General features: G+C 37.6%; 2 protein-coding genes across 4 annotated transcripts; one reads left to right on the forward strand and one right to left on the reverse strand.

Moving 5' to 3' along the window:
- Nucleotides 1-7837: 7837 nt before the first annotated feature.
- Nucleotides 7838-12785, reverse strand: mat2al (methionine adenosyltransferase II, alpha-like). Its single transcript, XM_080875240.1, has 9 exons — nt 12404-12785; nt 10852-10929; nt 10327-10449; nt 10115-10227; nt 9209-9352; nt 8881-9099; nt 8605-8787; nt 8351-8484; nt 7838-8271 (listed from the first exon to the last, which is right to left on the reverse strand). The coding sequence occupies exons 1-9, from the start codon at nt 12477-12479 to the stop codon at nt 8169-8171; spliced, it is 1173 nt and encodes a 390-aa protein (XP_080731366.1). The 5' UTR covers nt 12480-12785; the 3' UTR covers nt 7838-8168.
- A 1851-nt stretch (nt 12786-14636) lies between these two features.
- On the forward strand, nt 14637-16804 carry LOC308391070 (vesicle-associated membrane protein 8). 3 transcript variants are annotated; one of them, XM_080873509.1, is made up of 4 exons: nt 14637-14720; nt 15111-15150; nt 15532-15702; nt 16564-16804. In XM_080873509.1, exons 2-4 carry the CDS (start codon nt 15148-15150, stop codon nt 16699-16701), a joined length of 312 nt encoding a protein of 103 aa, XP_080729635.1. In that variant the 5' UTR covers nt 14637-14720; nt 15111-15147; the 3' UTR covers nt 16702-16804. The 3 variants fall into 3 exon arrangements, with proteins under 3 accessions (XP_080729635.1, XP_080729634.1, XP_080729633.1); XM_080873508.1 differs by having other exon boundaries at nt 14647-14720; nt 15069-15150; XM_080873507.1 differs by lacking the exon at nt 14637-14720 and having other exon boundaries at nt 14727-15150.

The following is a 16804-nucleotide window of genomic DNA, read 5'->3' on the forward strand; positions in this document are numbered from 1 at the left end:
GTTGTTGGTGCAAGATGAGCTGGTTTGAGTGTGGGCCATTGTGGCTCAAGAGTTGGCAGTTCGCCTTGTAACCAGAAAGTTGCTGGTTCAAGCCCCGGCTCTGACAGTCTCGGTCGTTGTGTCTTTGGGCACTTCACCCGTTGCCTACTGGTGGTGGTCAGAGGGCCCGGTGGCGCTGGTGTCCAGCAGCCTTGCTTCTGTCAGTGCACCCCAGGGTAGCTGTGGCTGCAATGCTTGCCATCACCTGTGTGTGGATGACTGAATGTAAAATGTTTTGGGGCTATATAAATACAGGCCATTTACCATTGAAGAAACTACTACTACTGATCTAGGATCAAACCTTTAGGAAGGGCTCAGCCTTTAATCATAATATGCATATATTGTCTTGCTATTAATATTAATGGAATATGCTGCTTGCAAACACATTCAGTCCCTTTCACCTTTGCAAACCTAAATTCAACTGGGTACACATTAAAATGTTGCAAATATTCAAAAGCAATCTAATTAGTTGACCTACAGTAGTGTATAAGAATGTTTCAGAATAAATAATGACAGTTTTCAATATAGCATTAATTTATTAATTTAATTAAAAAAATACACACACATACATTGCCACTCCATCTGGACAAAATGCAAACTAGTAATAGAATTTCTTTCACATTAAAGTTTTCTAACACATATAAATCCTCCCTTTAATGTACAGAATTAACTCGGCATATCAGATATGCAGATATGGGGTGAAGAATAGATTTGTGGTCTGTCACTTCAACATAATGGAAACTATCCTGTTCAAGTCAATGTATAATGAAATGGATCCTGTTAAATGGTACCGTTCATATCAATTCATATGTTTGGTTTAGAGTGTGAAAATATTACATCTTTATAATTTTGTTGACTTTTATTCCACTCGTACCTGTTTCTTTTTGCTCTCTCTCCTTTTGCTGTCATCCAGCTCTCTTCTAACCTTTTCGATCCTCCTCTTTCAAGCTTTGTGCTGAAACCAAAAAGTAAATGTAACAGTGAAACAAAATTTACCACCCAATAAAAGGCTCATTTATAATCACTTCACTAAAAATATTCTTACTGAACTAGACTGCTGCTGGCCACTGACAGGTAACATCACTCTGACTTAATCTCTAGAGCTCTGCTGTAATATAAACAAAAACTGAAGCTCAATTCGAGCAGAACAGGAAGCTAACAAAGTACACCTGCTCCTTGGTTTGCAACTAGTGATATACCAACAGACTTATAACTTAGAAAGCTTAATTAGCTAATAATCTCTAACAATCTGGCCTACATTACATTTTTGGTGCTATTTATAGAATAAATATATATAACCAAGACTGGACTTATTTTCATTGTAACCTGTTTCCAGTGGACAAGTTGGGAAAAGATAATATTAGAAGACAATGTTATTTTTCAGGATGCTATATATCTAATTTTGGGATGATTGAGCACTCACCAATGTCCACTGGGATTTTTCCATACAGCCACCTCTATGGTTGACAGACAATGTTTGGTAAAAGAGGAAATATCCAGTAAGTTCTCTGGGATCTTGTTGATACCAGTCATTACAACCAAAGTATCCAGAACAGTATCTGTGAATGCACTACACATCAAAGCTTGACACAGCAGAAGACTAAATCATCCGTTCTTAAACTTAGAATTTACAAAACGGATTCAATATGACTTGAGATGAGTGGCAGAGCTCATAAACTCAACAGGAAAATCTTTACAGGAGAGAGGTGAAGAAGAAAGCGCAGGAAGAGCAGAGTGGGTGGTGACGAGCGTCAGGGGTGACTTGTGAGATAAGGATAGCAGCAAGTGTGAAAGGGAAGGTTTACAAGATGGTAGTCAGACCTGTTATGATGTATGGTTCAGAGATGGTGGCAGTGACAAAAAGACAGGAGGTGGAGCTGAAGATGCTAAGATTTTTGTTTGTACTAATCAGAATGAACATGATTAGAGAGGAGTATATTAGTGGTACCGCTCAGTTCAAGCTGAAGAAGAAGGTGATAATATTGGCAGCGATGGCAAAAAGTACAATCTTCACTTACACAGAAATATATATACTGTGTGAAAAATACTCAAGTACTTATTCAGTGAATCAATTTCCTATTCCCGACATTTTAGTTGAATGGCTTTGCCTCCCTAAACATACAAATGAGCACAGTTAGGTGTTAAAATTGGATTTGTCAGATGGAATCCAAAGTTTAGCTGCAGTGGGTCAGGCAGGTAAAAAAAACCAAATAGAAATAACTCACAATCATTTCTATTTTGAGCTCCAGCAGCGTTTCTTTGTGTGCAGGTTGTCATCAGCTGACGTGTGCTGCTACCATTCTGAGATTTACTGCTCTTTTGTGGATTTAGCCAACTGAATTTAACAATCTATAAGCTGGCAATACATGAGCTATATCATGACTGCTTTCCAAACCCTAGTATAAAGCTAGTGCAAAGGTGGAATTCAGTGAGTGACTCTAACCAACATCATCAGCTTACATTCAAATTATATGTCTGCTACTCCTAATGTAAGCTAACATTGATTATGAATACCACATCTTCTCTGTACTAGACCAGCATAATGCAACCAAAGTACAAAGTACAATGCAGTCCAAACCAACCTGTTTGGCCTGCACTAAACTGCCTAGTATATTCATGCAACCTATGAATAACACAGAGTCCAAATACTTCGATTTGTTTTGCAAAACATTTCACAATATGAAAAAAAACCCCTTCAGCAACACATCATGTGTAGATATACGTTCAAAAACCTTTAAAATCAATTAGGACATGTAAGCTTTAAATTCCTAGTTTATCAAATGTTACTGAAGGGTGTTTACCTTTAAAAATAATTTCCTCTTTTCTTCTCCTCTTCTGTCTTTCTTTATATTTAGAAACCTCGGATTCTTTTTTCTCCCTGGGAAACAACAGCAGCCATAACTTTAGCTAGCAGACATGATGTGTGACAAACTGCACACATTGTGTTTGTGTAGTGTGTTTGCTGAAATTTGCTGATCAATTAGACATTTTGCATTTGAAATTACCTTTCAACTTTAAAAATGTTACTCCCTGTATGCTTGCACTTCTTCTGTAGTGCTATTTAAGTGCTTCTCTGACTATTAGACATAAACTACTGCAAGTATAAAAATACAATTATTTGCTAAGATGTTTACCTTAATAAAGTGGTATTAACAATTATCTCTTAATCAATGTTATGTTTACAGGGTTTTTCTGTTGTATTTTGTTTGTTTGGGGGGGGGGGTGATATTTGGCTGGCTTTGCAATAAATTTGCCACAATGTTAACTTTTAAACTTATATTTTCATTTTGTGAGCTACTGTGGTGGTATTTGGATACTGGAACTCATGGCTTCCTGGCTTCTATAGAATCCTACTAGAGCCCTGTGTGGTCAATTAAGCAAATTCACACTCGTAGAAAAGCCTCTGGCGTCTTGTCACAATGTGCAAAGACCAAGTAAAGTCAAGTATAACCAGACAGAGGGGTCTTTAAAAAAAATATACAAAATCTGTGTGTCTGCTTAATGTGTGTGAGAGAGAGATGGATGGAGAAGTCTTCCCATCCTTTTGAAAATCCTATAAGAGACCAGCTGAGAAAGAAATCCAGCTCAGCTTAAACCGGTCCACATATGCCAACACACACACACACACACACACACACACACACACACACACACACACACACACACACACACGCACACACGCACCATACATATGGATGGCCTCTATGAAAATATCCTACAGTCAATCAGGATCTGCAAATTTCATGAGCTGTAGCGGTCCTTCTCCTGAATATCTTAGCAGGTTGTCAAAACAATCAAAGAGCTCTGAGCTCTGAATCAGAAAATCAGCTATTCCAGACTGAAACCGTCTCGTCTCTTCTATCACCAAGCCAATCTGTTCTTATCTCACACCCTCACAGCTGCTGTCCTTATACTGTAACCTTGCTGTGTGCCCAGTCCGAAAAATCTCATTACACTTGAAATTTGAGGGGAAAATGTAGTACCATAGGATTACCTCTTATCATCTGCTACTTGGAGGGAAATCGAAAAAGAAGGGAAGAGAGAGAGAGAGAGTCTACAGCCATGCTAAGTTTTCTGCAAAACTCAAAACATACCTCTGTGCTGAATGCAAATGTTAGTATTAGTGGGGCTGGAATTAAAAATTACTACTATTATGAATTCAGTAACGCAAAACCGAATGCTGAAAAGCATTTAACTTTTGTTATAACCACTAAGCGAGACTCAGCTTATTCAAGGGGAAACTGCAAAGCTGAAAGATTAAACCAAGGCAGAAGTACTGTGAAAAGCTGCAGTTCCTCTGGGTGCCACTTGAGGCTGCTTCAAAAGTCAGTCAAACCCAGTAGAGCGTCATATTAAAATGCAGTCTATAGTTCAAAAACGGAAGCTCAAAATCCTGTGCGGGATGCTATAACGGCTATGTCTGTTTTTAGATAAAACACGGTGAGGAGGTCCAGCTCCTGGTCATTATTGACCAATTTAAAGAACACAAAGTGACTATCTGGAGAAACCACAGCCAGGCCTCAAACCACTGCCTATGCAACAGAGACACAAATTTTGTTATTTAAAAAAAATAATAATAATAATAGCAGGTCATCTTGTAGATGCTGAGCAATCATTGAGCATGAGCTTAAAGGAAATGGTAACTATGACAACATATATGTCCTTCATTGGAGGAAAATATCCAGAACATTTTATAAAAATAAATAAATAATGAATTCTAATTCTGAGAAGATATTGAGAAACACTGAATGATTTTCTTAAGCTCTTCTGGGCCTGTTCCCAGAAAGACTTAATTTTCTGAATAATTATTTTCAAGGAAAAACAATCTGCAGATAGTAGCAGTGTTGAGTGACCTGGACCTGAAGGCAAGGAGAACTTAGCCTTCGGGGTTTTAAAAAATATTTTATATTTCAGTTTAGTTAGGGTTAGAAAATGACAACAGCTCAGGTTAAAAAAACAACAACAACTTTTTAACATAATTAATCACGTCTTACAGAACCTGTCTGATAGAAAGAATTTAAGGCAAACTTCTCCCATGTGCTGCCTGGAGTGGTGTAGCTCCTCTGTGACCAAATACTCATCTCCTCTTTCACCCCGAAAGAACCCATTAATATTCCAAATTAATGCAAATAACCTTAAATGATGAATAATTGCCCCCATATCAAAATTCAATTACTGTTAAACACTGACGAACTGCTGATTGAAAACTATGAATAATTTCTTTGACAGAGTAAGTCTCACACAAATGTGTCTCTCTTGTTAAGAAGGACGGAGTGGTAAAATGTGATAACGAAGGTGAGATTTCATAATAAAAGCACAGTGTAGGTCTTTCTTTTTAAAATACATTATCTTCAGCTGCTGCAAAAATGAAATGCGTTTGTTCCATTTCATTTGTTCATGCGTTTGAGAAATGCCTGGAAAATATGTGAAGTGTGTGGAAGCTGATTTATACAGAAAGCAGTCTGAAATTACAACTTAAAGGATGTTCATAGAATCAGTGGCATTAATAAGTGTTGACATGATCTTGATTAGAAATGTAAGCTCTTTGTATACTCACTATATAAGGTATACTTGTTCAGCTCCTTGTTAATGCAAATATTAATGACTCAATCATATGAAAGCAACACATTCAGGTATGCAACCATGGTCAAGTTCTAATCAAACAGCAGAATGAGGAAGAATGGTGATTTAAGTGACTCTGAACACAGCATGGCTGATCCACTGGCACAATCTGCAGCAAATGAGTGATGTTATCATGTCAACATGGACCAACATCAGATGGCCACCTCTAAAAATAAAAAGTGTATTAGAGTAAAAGAGTATTAGCAAGATGTGCCAAATAAAGTGTCAGTAATATTCAAGTGCTGTGGATACAAATTAGATGTTATTGCTATGAAATTAAATGAAAAATGCTATAAGGTGTTATAGGTGCATAAAGGCTAAAGTCGGTCGTTTTAACACCTCTGAAATATATCAAAGGGAAATCACAAGAATTCTTTTGCACATGTGAGTGTAACCTTTACCAATATAGTACTTCCACTATTAAGGTTTAGACTAAAAACCATTTACAGTGTAATACAAAATACAATAAATGTTTTTTATATACTGAATAGGATTTTTGTTAGTGATTTAACAGAAATAAAATGATTTAAGCATATACCACTGAACTAAACTCAATAGTAAAAAATCTTGTGACAAAATAATACCACAAATGCTAAATACAGTCATATTACCAATACCTGTTAGTTTAATGTTTCAACACAGCTAAAAACTGAGTGCAAAAGATTAATTATAAATTTTTAGTATAAAAAGAAAAGTTAAACACTGTATTTAGAGTGTGTTATGCAAAATTCTCATGTTGCAATGAGGTAGAATCAGCTGTTTACACAATGCATAAAACCTGGCTTATTGCAACTGTTAGTGTTTTTATGTCCTTCTGTCTAACAAAAAACTACTAAATAAATAAATCCAATATATGTAAATCTAGATTTCAGCAAATTAATTTAGCTCCATGATTATAAATATTGTATAATTTTGTATTGACGATATAAAGATAAAGATGTCCTTTTCAGATAAATTGTTTTACAAGAGGACATATTTCTGTGATTTTTAAGCTAACATTTACAGAATATTAAGATTGTGATTTATGTTCCTTTAAATATGATAGTCTAATTGTTTTAAAAGGTTTAATATAACGAGTTACCCAGTATCCTCCTGTTCTCTCCATTAGCATGGATGACACATTAGATAAACAAGGCTGTACTTGAGGACAGAGTGGCTGCTTCATGCCTCTGCACACCTCGCTGGACTGATTTCCTTTCACATACTTTTTGGCACAGTGATCATAAAAAACACAAGTTTCAGCTTTTACACTTCCCAACCATTAAATTCATCCAGTTTGCTGCAAACTGGCTGTTCTTTAGCTGCATGGTAAAATGTAGGGCGTTTTGCATGAACTTAAAAGTCAGTATCACTAAATGAATGTATTTCTCTTTTCCCCACATTTCCAACTCACTCCCCCTCTGGACTGAAATCTGACAACATGGTGGTATTATTCATCTCTCTGTGCGCTGCACTTTCATGGAAACACCCGATGTAAGTGTTCACTCTGTGGGTGTATGTCATGTTTTTGCATCAACAAGAAGAATGTCCTCTGGGGGACATTACTCACCAAGCAGAGTGGCTACAAGGCCAAAGGGTCAATCCACCACACACATGATGCAACAGCGCCATCTCCAGGCATGGCATCTGCAGAACATCACTATCAGTCCATTCGTGGAATTTAGCAACGGGTATAATAAACGTCTCCTTGCCAGTGTACTGTTTGTTCTCACCATGCATCTCAAAACGATTGTTTGACTGTTCATAACCAGGACAGCTCGGCAGTTGGTACTGTGGACTAAGTAAGAAGTAAGAAGGTTCTGGTTTGACTCCAGGAGCCAGCTGGGGCCTTCCTGTGTAGAGTTTGCATGTTCACCCTCTTCCCTGCATGCTTTCTCGAGCTTCCTCTTACAGTCCAAAGACGTGCACATAGGTATTAATGGGACTGTGAATGGCTGTCTCCCTATGTCGGGGATAAGTTCACCTGGAGTTGGGTAAGTGGAAAAAGTAGATGGATGTTCATGTCCACTTGGTAGAGCCAAAGCAATATTTTTTTAGAGTGAATATGTAGACTGGTTAGTATCTGTATATATTTGTGGGTGGTTACATGATACAGATCATACTTTATTGGTCACTCCATCTTTGAAGTATTTCAAATTAGTGTATTAGTGTTACATGATATTATAATAAAAGTCTGTTTTTATTGCAGCCTTTTAATCAATAAATGTATAGTACAGATATAGATTCTGAATTTTGACAGTGTGTATAAAAGTGACACTTATCTTCAGATGTTTTACAGTAACCATCATACAACAATACATCAATGTGTTGCTTTTTTCTAATTAAAAAAATAGTAATTAATCTTTGTTATAAAAGGTGGTGGCCACGGCTTTTGCAGTTTGAAGCCAGAAATGAGGAGACACTTAAACAGAGAGAAGACATTTAAACAGGTGAATTTAGACATTATTGATTATGTGACACTAAGCGGACTTTACTAGGACACAACTAGAAAACACTCAACACTAAACTCAAAACACCAGAGTCTTCGGCTTTTCCCAAGGGAACTCCTTCCTGCCAAAATGACCGTAGCAGGCAGTGGCCTGGTAAATTGGCTTCTTCAGTCCCAGCTCTCTGTAAAAGCGAAGTGCTACACTGTTAATAAAAGAATCTCTTATCTTTATCAGTTGCAACTAGGACAAACTGCACATACTTCACAATCACTCCAGGCCTCAGATCAAAGTTCTTCTGTACGATCTGCAGCAGCTCGTCTTCGTCTCTGTTAGATGTGCCGTAGTGAAACACTGAGATGGAGAGTGGATGGCTCACACCAATAGCATAGGAGATCTTAAGAGCATGGCAGAGTGGACACCAATTATCACACGTTAGACACAAAAACAGTGATGCGAATAAAGAGTGAAATACTTTCTTTACACGTTGATCCCCTTAATGCCATTCGATTGTCACCTGAACGAGAGCTCGCCTGCATAGTCCAGCCTTGACAAGTGACTTGGCTACCCAACGTGCTGCATAAGCTCCAGACCGATCTACTTTGGAATAGTCCTTTCCAGAGAAAGCCCCTCCTCCGTGCCCACCCCATCCTCCGTAGGTATCCACTATGATTTTACGTCCTGTGAGTCCCGCATCTCCCTGTTGATGTATAAAAAATGTCAAAGGCATATCATTCATGCCCTCACATCGGATGAAAATCACAATTTACTACAGGCTTTAGTCATTCCTAACCTGTGGACCCCCAAAAAGGAATTTCCCACTCGGCAGCAGATGGTAGATGGTGTTATCATCCAGGTACTTGGCAGGAATGACAGCCTTCACCACCTTCTCCATTAGGTTGCATCTGATCTCCTCCAGGGTGATGTCAGGACTGTGCTGTACTGAGATCACCACAGTGTGGACACGCAGGGGCTCCATGGCTCCCATGTTGTCTCGATACTCCACGGTGACCTACAGAAGAGAAACCAAAAAGCAGAGAGGGTATAGTTTCATCCATAATATTAAAGGAAAAACACAAAAAAGATGAAGTGTGCAAGATTTTCCTTGTGAAAAAGCTTACCTGTGATTTGGAGTCTGGCTGTATCCAAGGACACTCTCCATTCCGCGACAGCTCCTTCATCCTGTAGTTTAGTTTATGAGCCAGAAGCAGGGTCAACGGCATGCACTCCTCAGTCTCATCCGTGGCATAGCCAAACATCAAGCCCTTAAGGGTGAAAGGCCAGTTACATAACGGTTTGTATTTAAATCTTTAATTGCAAATATTTACAAATTATGTCTCTGAAAAATATGAAGTGTTTTGCAAATAAGTTGTTGCTTGGTTTGCCACTTGAATATCTCAACAAATAAGCTTACACAGTCATTCCAAGTAAATGAAACCCTGTAGTGAAGGTAATGCCTTGACCCCCTTTTCCCATATTTTTTATTTAGTGCTAAAAATCAAGTTTTTCAAACAGTCCTTCGGTGAATACACCATTTAAAAATTCTAAAGGGAGGCGAGGGAGTAGCGCCAATCATCAGTTTATTCACGATTTCTGAAAAACTGGAAATTCCTTGTGGTTACATGATATACACACACACACACACACACACACACACATTAATCTTTTATGAATATTATAGCAAAAAAATGTAAATAATAATTTACTTGGGAAGAAATAGTTCTACTTCATTAAAGAGATCAGAGACAGTAAGAGTTACACAAAAATATGTATGAAAGTTGTGACGTCGTTTCTTATGGGTAGTTTTCAGTATTTGAATGTCAAAAGAGTTACAATCAGAATTATGACTTTTTTCAATATTTTCATCTTTAAATTACAAAATTGTTGATTTATGAATTTCCTATGCCTTTGCTGCTGAACCAAAAACATAAAAAAAAGGATTAATGTGTTTATTATTGGCCTCCTAATCCTAGCCCCAACTCCAAAATACTTATTCAAACATGGTGGCTGAAAATCAAATACTGAACCTGGTCCCCTGCACCGATATCCTCCTGATCCCTGCCTTCGAACACACAGTCTGAGATCTCCGCACACTGCGGCTCCAGAGCCACTAGTACATTGCAGGTCTTGTAGTCAAAGCCTGCACATCACAGTTGAAAAAATATCAGCAACACTCTTTGACTCTGACTTTCTGTAAAACCACGTAATCAAAAGAATACCAATTTCATCCATAGTTTACCTTTTGAGGAGTCATCATAGCCAATCTTCTTAACGGTGTTTCGCACGACTGTCTGGAGGTCTACCGTGGCTTTGGATGTTACTTCTCCAACTAGTAAAATCATGCCAGTCTTTGCCACACATTCTGTAAAAAATTGAAACGAATACTGTGAGCGAGTCTCAGGAAGAGAGGAAGAAGATGGTTTGTTATCTGAAACTGCATTTATTTCGTCATCCAAGAGGAACCCAGAAGAAAAATGCTGACCTGAACTTTGATCTAAAAGGCAAACACTGTTTAATTATTAGTTACCAAATTAGCCTACCTTTGCAGCTACATTCAAAACTAATTGAACTTTATTCACTCTAAAGATCTGTTAGTACTATTAGTTCTGACACACCACGATCCATGCTCCATACTCCACCAACAACTCTCATCGTTCACATAACAATAACAGATGATTTGGAATTTCTGTGTTGAATTCCTGACGGAAATCTTACTAAGTAGTGAAAACGTTATCACGCCAATCTAATAAAACTGGAAACTTACCACAGGCCACTTTAGAGTCAGGGTCTTGACTTAGGTACGCATCGAGCACAGCATCACTAATCTGATCACACATTTTATCTGTGAACACAAAATCAGTATGTAAAAAATTCTAATTGGGCAACAATAAAGTAAAGTGAAATAAAATAAATACATTCTGCAGATTTGTATTCAATTTGAATCCTGATATGTTGTAGAAGGATAATAATATATAAAATATGATAACAATGTTTATTTTTACTTTTTTTTTATTTTTATTTTTTTATTTCGCCTGTCCCATTTGGTTCTTTAGCCATCAGAATTGTTGTCTGAAGACCAACAAGGATACCCAATGGATTTACTTTGCCAAATGGATCATCGTGGCATTGCCGTATTGGTCCATTTGGTCGATCTTTGTTTTTATTATTTATTATATTTTATTTTCAGATGTTACAGACGGGACAGACATGAGTGAGAGATAGGAAAGGGAGAAAGAAAGAGGAAGGAAAGGAAAAACAGAAGGGGAGAGGGACAGTGAGAAAGGGGGGGAGAAAAAAAATAAAAATCTCCTGGATCACCTGTTGAGAGAAGAATAGAAAACAAGCAAAAAAAGACAAAAAAAAACCCCAAAACAAAGCAACATACTAAACACAACACCATCACATTAATCTAGCTAAGTGTAAACAGCAGTAAATACTAAATATTCAATGTTGTTGTGCAGCACGCAGGACAGATGTGCTTCGAAGTAGCAGCCAAGAAAGGTGTAATTTGGGTCTACGAGCAGTGAACACCCGTGTGCATACAATGTTTATTTTTACTAAGCGATGTATTAAAGAAGTGTGGGTCAAAATTCCTCCACAATGATGAAAAATTAAGTCATAGATTATTTCAAGTCACTACTAATAAAGGCGATTCTACAAGCTACTTAGTTTGCATCATAATTGTATACTTAATCATACCAAGAAAACCACTTAACATATTTTCTAAAATGCTGAACTTTTCCAATAAATATTTTTCTCCTCCCACCTTTTGAGATTATCATGCTTTCTTTTCAAAGATGTTTAAAGTATGTTTAGTATTGAAGCTTCAATCTTGTTTAAATATTAAAACTACTTTAAATAAATTTTTATGTCACATTTTTGGCAATTTGCATATTTAATTTCAATTTTGGTTTAAATTATATTTCACGCTCTAGTGTTAGTTATAAAAAACATCTTAATTATTTAAGGTTCTCATTTTATTTATATTTAAAAAAAATTGAATTTAGGATATAACATTTAATTATTCTGCCGCAAAAATAAATTTTTGAATATTTTAACATTCATATTCTCATTTAACGGAAATAACTGAAGTGTTAATTGACCATCATTATTTGCCCCCAATATCAGTTTTGAGTAAAATGATCTTCCATACACTTGTGTAGTTTGCTAACATCACGGCTGTGGTGAGTTACAAGGACAGACAATGTATGTGTGCATGTCCAGACATGTCCAAGTGTCTCTGATACATCCATGTGTGAATGTCTAGCTGGACATTGTTCGTTACACTGTGAGACATGAGTACAGCACTAGCCTACCGGAGTGTCCTTCTCCAACAGACTCCGACGTGAACAGGAAAGTCTTCCCGCTGCGGGTTCCGCTACCTTGGTTCATCTTCTGCTCGTCGACAGTCGCTGCAGAAAAGTTGAATTCAGCGGGTCAAAATGAAGCAAAGGGCAATCGTACCGATGTAGGTTTGCTTTATAAAGTGAAAGCTGCCTGTGATGTTCGCCGGCGCCGATTATATAAAGCAATGATTAACTCTGAAGGTTGAAGATAACTGTGATTTAGAAACTCCAGAAAGCAACTGATGAAACCTTTCATCAGTAGTCGTGCAGGAAAACACGATACATCAGCACACCGTAGAAGTAATTTCCGTTTCAGGATCTGCAAACAGCTGTAATGGCTGAAGAAGGAATGTTTGCAAGCTCGGGCAGCCTCAAGATGGCACTGTTGGGATGCATTTTCTTTTTTATATTGAACTTGTCACTCCCACTCCATGTATCTCACAGCTTTGGGCTAACAAATGAAGACTTTTCTAGAAAACACATTCCCAGCTTCTAAAATTATATGGAATATATTTAGACTGAGCCACTTAACAGGGCAGGGGCGGATCTACAGGTGCCCACCAGCTGAACCCACCCCCCACTTACAGTTTTATGTCCTTAAAAGTTACTTTAAAAAACTAACTGTTTTAACTTACCTACCTAAAAAATCGGGTTTGTTTTCTTAGAAGAGATTATATTAGAATAAATCGTTTTAAAGTGTTTTTGTGGATATTTTGTTGACTCCACTTGCATAAAGGGGATTTTTACTACTTCACTGAAGAGACATGTGCGACACTGCCTAGACCTCTTTGCCCCCAATGTAAAGTTTTCTAGAGCCACGTTTTCTAGATTAATTGTTCATCATGTAATAATAAAACTACAGACAAAACACTGGTTCTATAAAAGCATGCGCTCCAAAGAGAAATACACAGAGGCAATTTACTCAAATCTCTTACTGTGTGTAACTCAACTAATTATGACTACTTGCTTGCATTGTGATTGTAGCTGGATAAGCCTATTAAGACCATGGATACAACTTTTTTTAATGCTTCATATTAAAGAAAAGAAACATAATGCTTAGTGATGCAAAGACTTGTAATATTAGTTTCTTCTGTGATTTAGCTGTTCAGTATTCACTCTTTTAGCTTCTCCATCTGTCCACCAGATGCCATCAGACTTTGCTCCTCACCCAGTCACCTGATTCACTTATCTGCACTAACCCATGATCTGTAGCCACACCCATTCACACACCTGCTTCCCTTTACCCCTCAGTTTGCAGTCCTACCCATTACTTCATCTGGCAAGTAACCAACCTGTATCTGTCCTCTCCCTTTCAGCCTAAGGCTACCTTTTTTGTACCAGTGACTTCAAGCAAGCCAGCATTGATGCACACTTAAAGATTTGTCTTTATTATTTCCACTTCAGTAATCCACAGCTACTGTTAGTATTTGGCAAGCATTCTCCCTCTCAATGATCAGTTCCCACAACTCACACCCAGATCCTCTTTATTAGAGAAGTACATCCTGAGCTCAGTAAATAGAATTAATGGTTGAATGGCTTCAGTATTTATGTGTTACTAATGCTTTATTTTTCTTTGACTGCTACACAATCTTCAGTTATTCCTTGTCCTTTCAGCAGAAAAATGACACACAAATGAACACACATGCACACAAACACTACTGTGTTGCACTGTGGGGGAAGAAAGCTGAAACAGCAAAAAAAAAAAAAAACTGTAAATGAAGCACAATTTGGTGTGAAAACAAGACATACAAAACCTACACACATAACATATCCAGGCCCCGCAGGCTAACCCACTGTGTTAATCTAACGGTTATATTGTTAAAATAATATTCAACTTGTATCCCATATTGCAGCTTTATTTCTGAATCACCGAAGACGATTTAAAAAGGCAAAGGCCATGCAAAAATGACCAGAAATAGATATGATACATTGATGAGACAGCTTACAGACACTGGTAAATAGTGCGTCTTGTGACCTGTTTTATATAACATATTTTCAAAAGTTTTCTAGTAATTACATAAAAAGGGGCTAACCTGCACTAAACCGACGCTTGAATATGTTAGAATGAAGCATAATTTCACAACAGAACTTTGAAACTGTCATGTGTGGGCTGCTACACTGGTGAAATAACAAACTGCACAACACAGGATGAGGAAATGAAGTGGAGCAGCCGAGTGAATACACCCCTTTATTGCCTTGCAAATATCCCTCTGCCGCAAACACAGAGTACTTTGCCCAGACATATCAGTTCAACACTGGCCTGCATTTACCACTCTGACAGCTGATGGTATGTAAACCACACAGAACTAAAACCAGTAGACACTTATTTACCAGCTTAACTTCAATCTTCTTTGTCTGTAATAACTAAACAGGGTGGCTGTTTTTGCTCTTATGTAGTGATCATATAGCGGCCTAGTTCCTCAAAAGCAGGAAATGAAAGTACTGCATGTTCATGTTCGACTAAATTTAGTTCTCTCTGGTGATGGCGACTTGTTCTGGTAAAACAGTGAGACTTTGATTGCGGCAACTGTTAGTTAATAAGTAACTGTGAAGAGGTGCAACCTTCAGGAAACGTTTGTCCAGCTTTTGCTGTATGACCCGAAACACAGATCTCTATGTTTGTTTATTAAATTAGTTGGACTGAACTCGTCTGAAGATTTCCTTTTTTTGTTCGAAGCTGGATTTTGCTGTTTTGACCAGGAAACAGTGTTGCTATGGTAAGTCGATGTTATTTTTAGACTATAACTTCATTTTTGCCTAATATACTGCTCTTCTATTGATGACTGAGGGTGACTTGATGTCAATCTTGACATTATTGAACAATCCCGTATCAAAATTTTGAAAGTAAAATTTACTTTGTGACAATGGTGCTCATCTGGCAGTGACACAGGCCTTGGTAAACTTACTGACACTTGACAGCACTTTTTCCTGTTAGCACAGTTGCAGGAAGTAAGGTTTGGTTCTTAGAAATAACTTATACAGGGACTGTAGCACCGCCATTTGCCCGGCAGACCTGTAGTGGCATACACATGGTAGTAAATGTTTGGATAAGGGACCAACAGCACTAAAAGTGAATCAATTTCCACCATTTTTCACAGGCTGACCAACATTCTCAGCCAACTCCCGCTGTTCCGGCCTCTAAGCTTGACCAAGTGCAAGGTCAGGTAAATGAGGTTAAAGTTATTCTGACAGACAACATCAACAAAGTGCTGGAGAGAGGCGACAGATTAGATGATCTGATTGGGAAGACGGATGACCTGCAGGCGTCTGTAAGTATCCGATCGTGGGCCTTTTAGGAAGAAGCTTGAATCCATTTTATCTTTTATCATATATGAAGATATTATGTTTAGCTGTGCTACAAAGCATATTTATGCTTTTTGTTCATAAAGTAAAGCTTTCAGATACTTTGAGTGATTTCATGATTTCTGGGGATAGTATGGTATGTTTGTAACTAGACGGGTTGAGATTTAAAAAGAAAATCCTGCTCCTGATACATATAGTCATAATAAAATGCCTTATTTGACACTAAAGCAGTTTCCTAACCTTTACAGTTTGTTGTCTGATTAGGGAAACGTCCCTAGCAGTTTCCAGTTCCCCTATAAACCTTTGTTTTCTTTTGCTTTCATTTACAGACCAAATTTGTAAAATAACCCACACATTGCTACCTGTTTCAGCTATTCAACTACATTTCTTTTTTACCGCTCACCCACTTTTAAATGTTTTATTGTTACTTTTAGCTAGGATGTTTAAACAGTTATACACTACTGCGGTCACCCCTTTAGTTTAGTATCTATTTCATCTCAATTATTTATATATGTATGGTAACTTGTTCTCACTAGATACTTAATATTTCAGTATTTCATGCACATTTACATCTTTGCAATACATGTAACCATCCTTGGGAAACAAAAACTCAGTTTGTTCTTCTAGTATTTTAGGGTCCCTGTTTTAATTATCCATTCATCATTCTTCATCACTTTGTAATCACTCAATCAGAAACCTTCGTGTTCATCTCTAAAGCTTGCAAATGGTTGATGCTTTATAGGGCTTCTGGAGATTGCTTGTCTTTAAACGACGCATGTGCTTCCTCAAATATCAGGGTTTAATTTGGCAGTTTTTTTTCTTTTCAGGCTGACTCATTCCAGAGAACATCCACAAGGGTGGCCAGAAAATACTGGTGGAAAAATGTTAAAATGATGATCCTAATCGGTGTGATTGTGCTGATCATCATCATCCTCATCATCCTTGCTGCCACAAAAGTTATATAAATTCCACGTTTACCTACTCAAGGCTGAAAGCTACAAACATGGCGCTTACCGGCATTTGAATTACTCTTGCAAGTGATCACTTCAGCTTAAGCAAAGACATGTA

This window comes from Rhamphochromis sp. 'chilingali', assembly GCF_963969265.1.
Source record: "Rhamphochromis sp. 'chilingali' genome assembly, chromosome: 2".
Taxonomy (NCBI): domain Eukaryota; kingdom Metazoa; phylum Chordata; class Actinopteri; order Cichliformes; family Cichlidae; genus Rhamphochromis; species Rhamphochromis sp. 'chilingali'.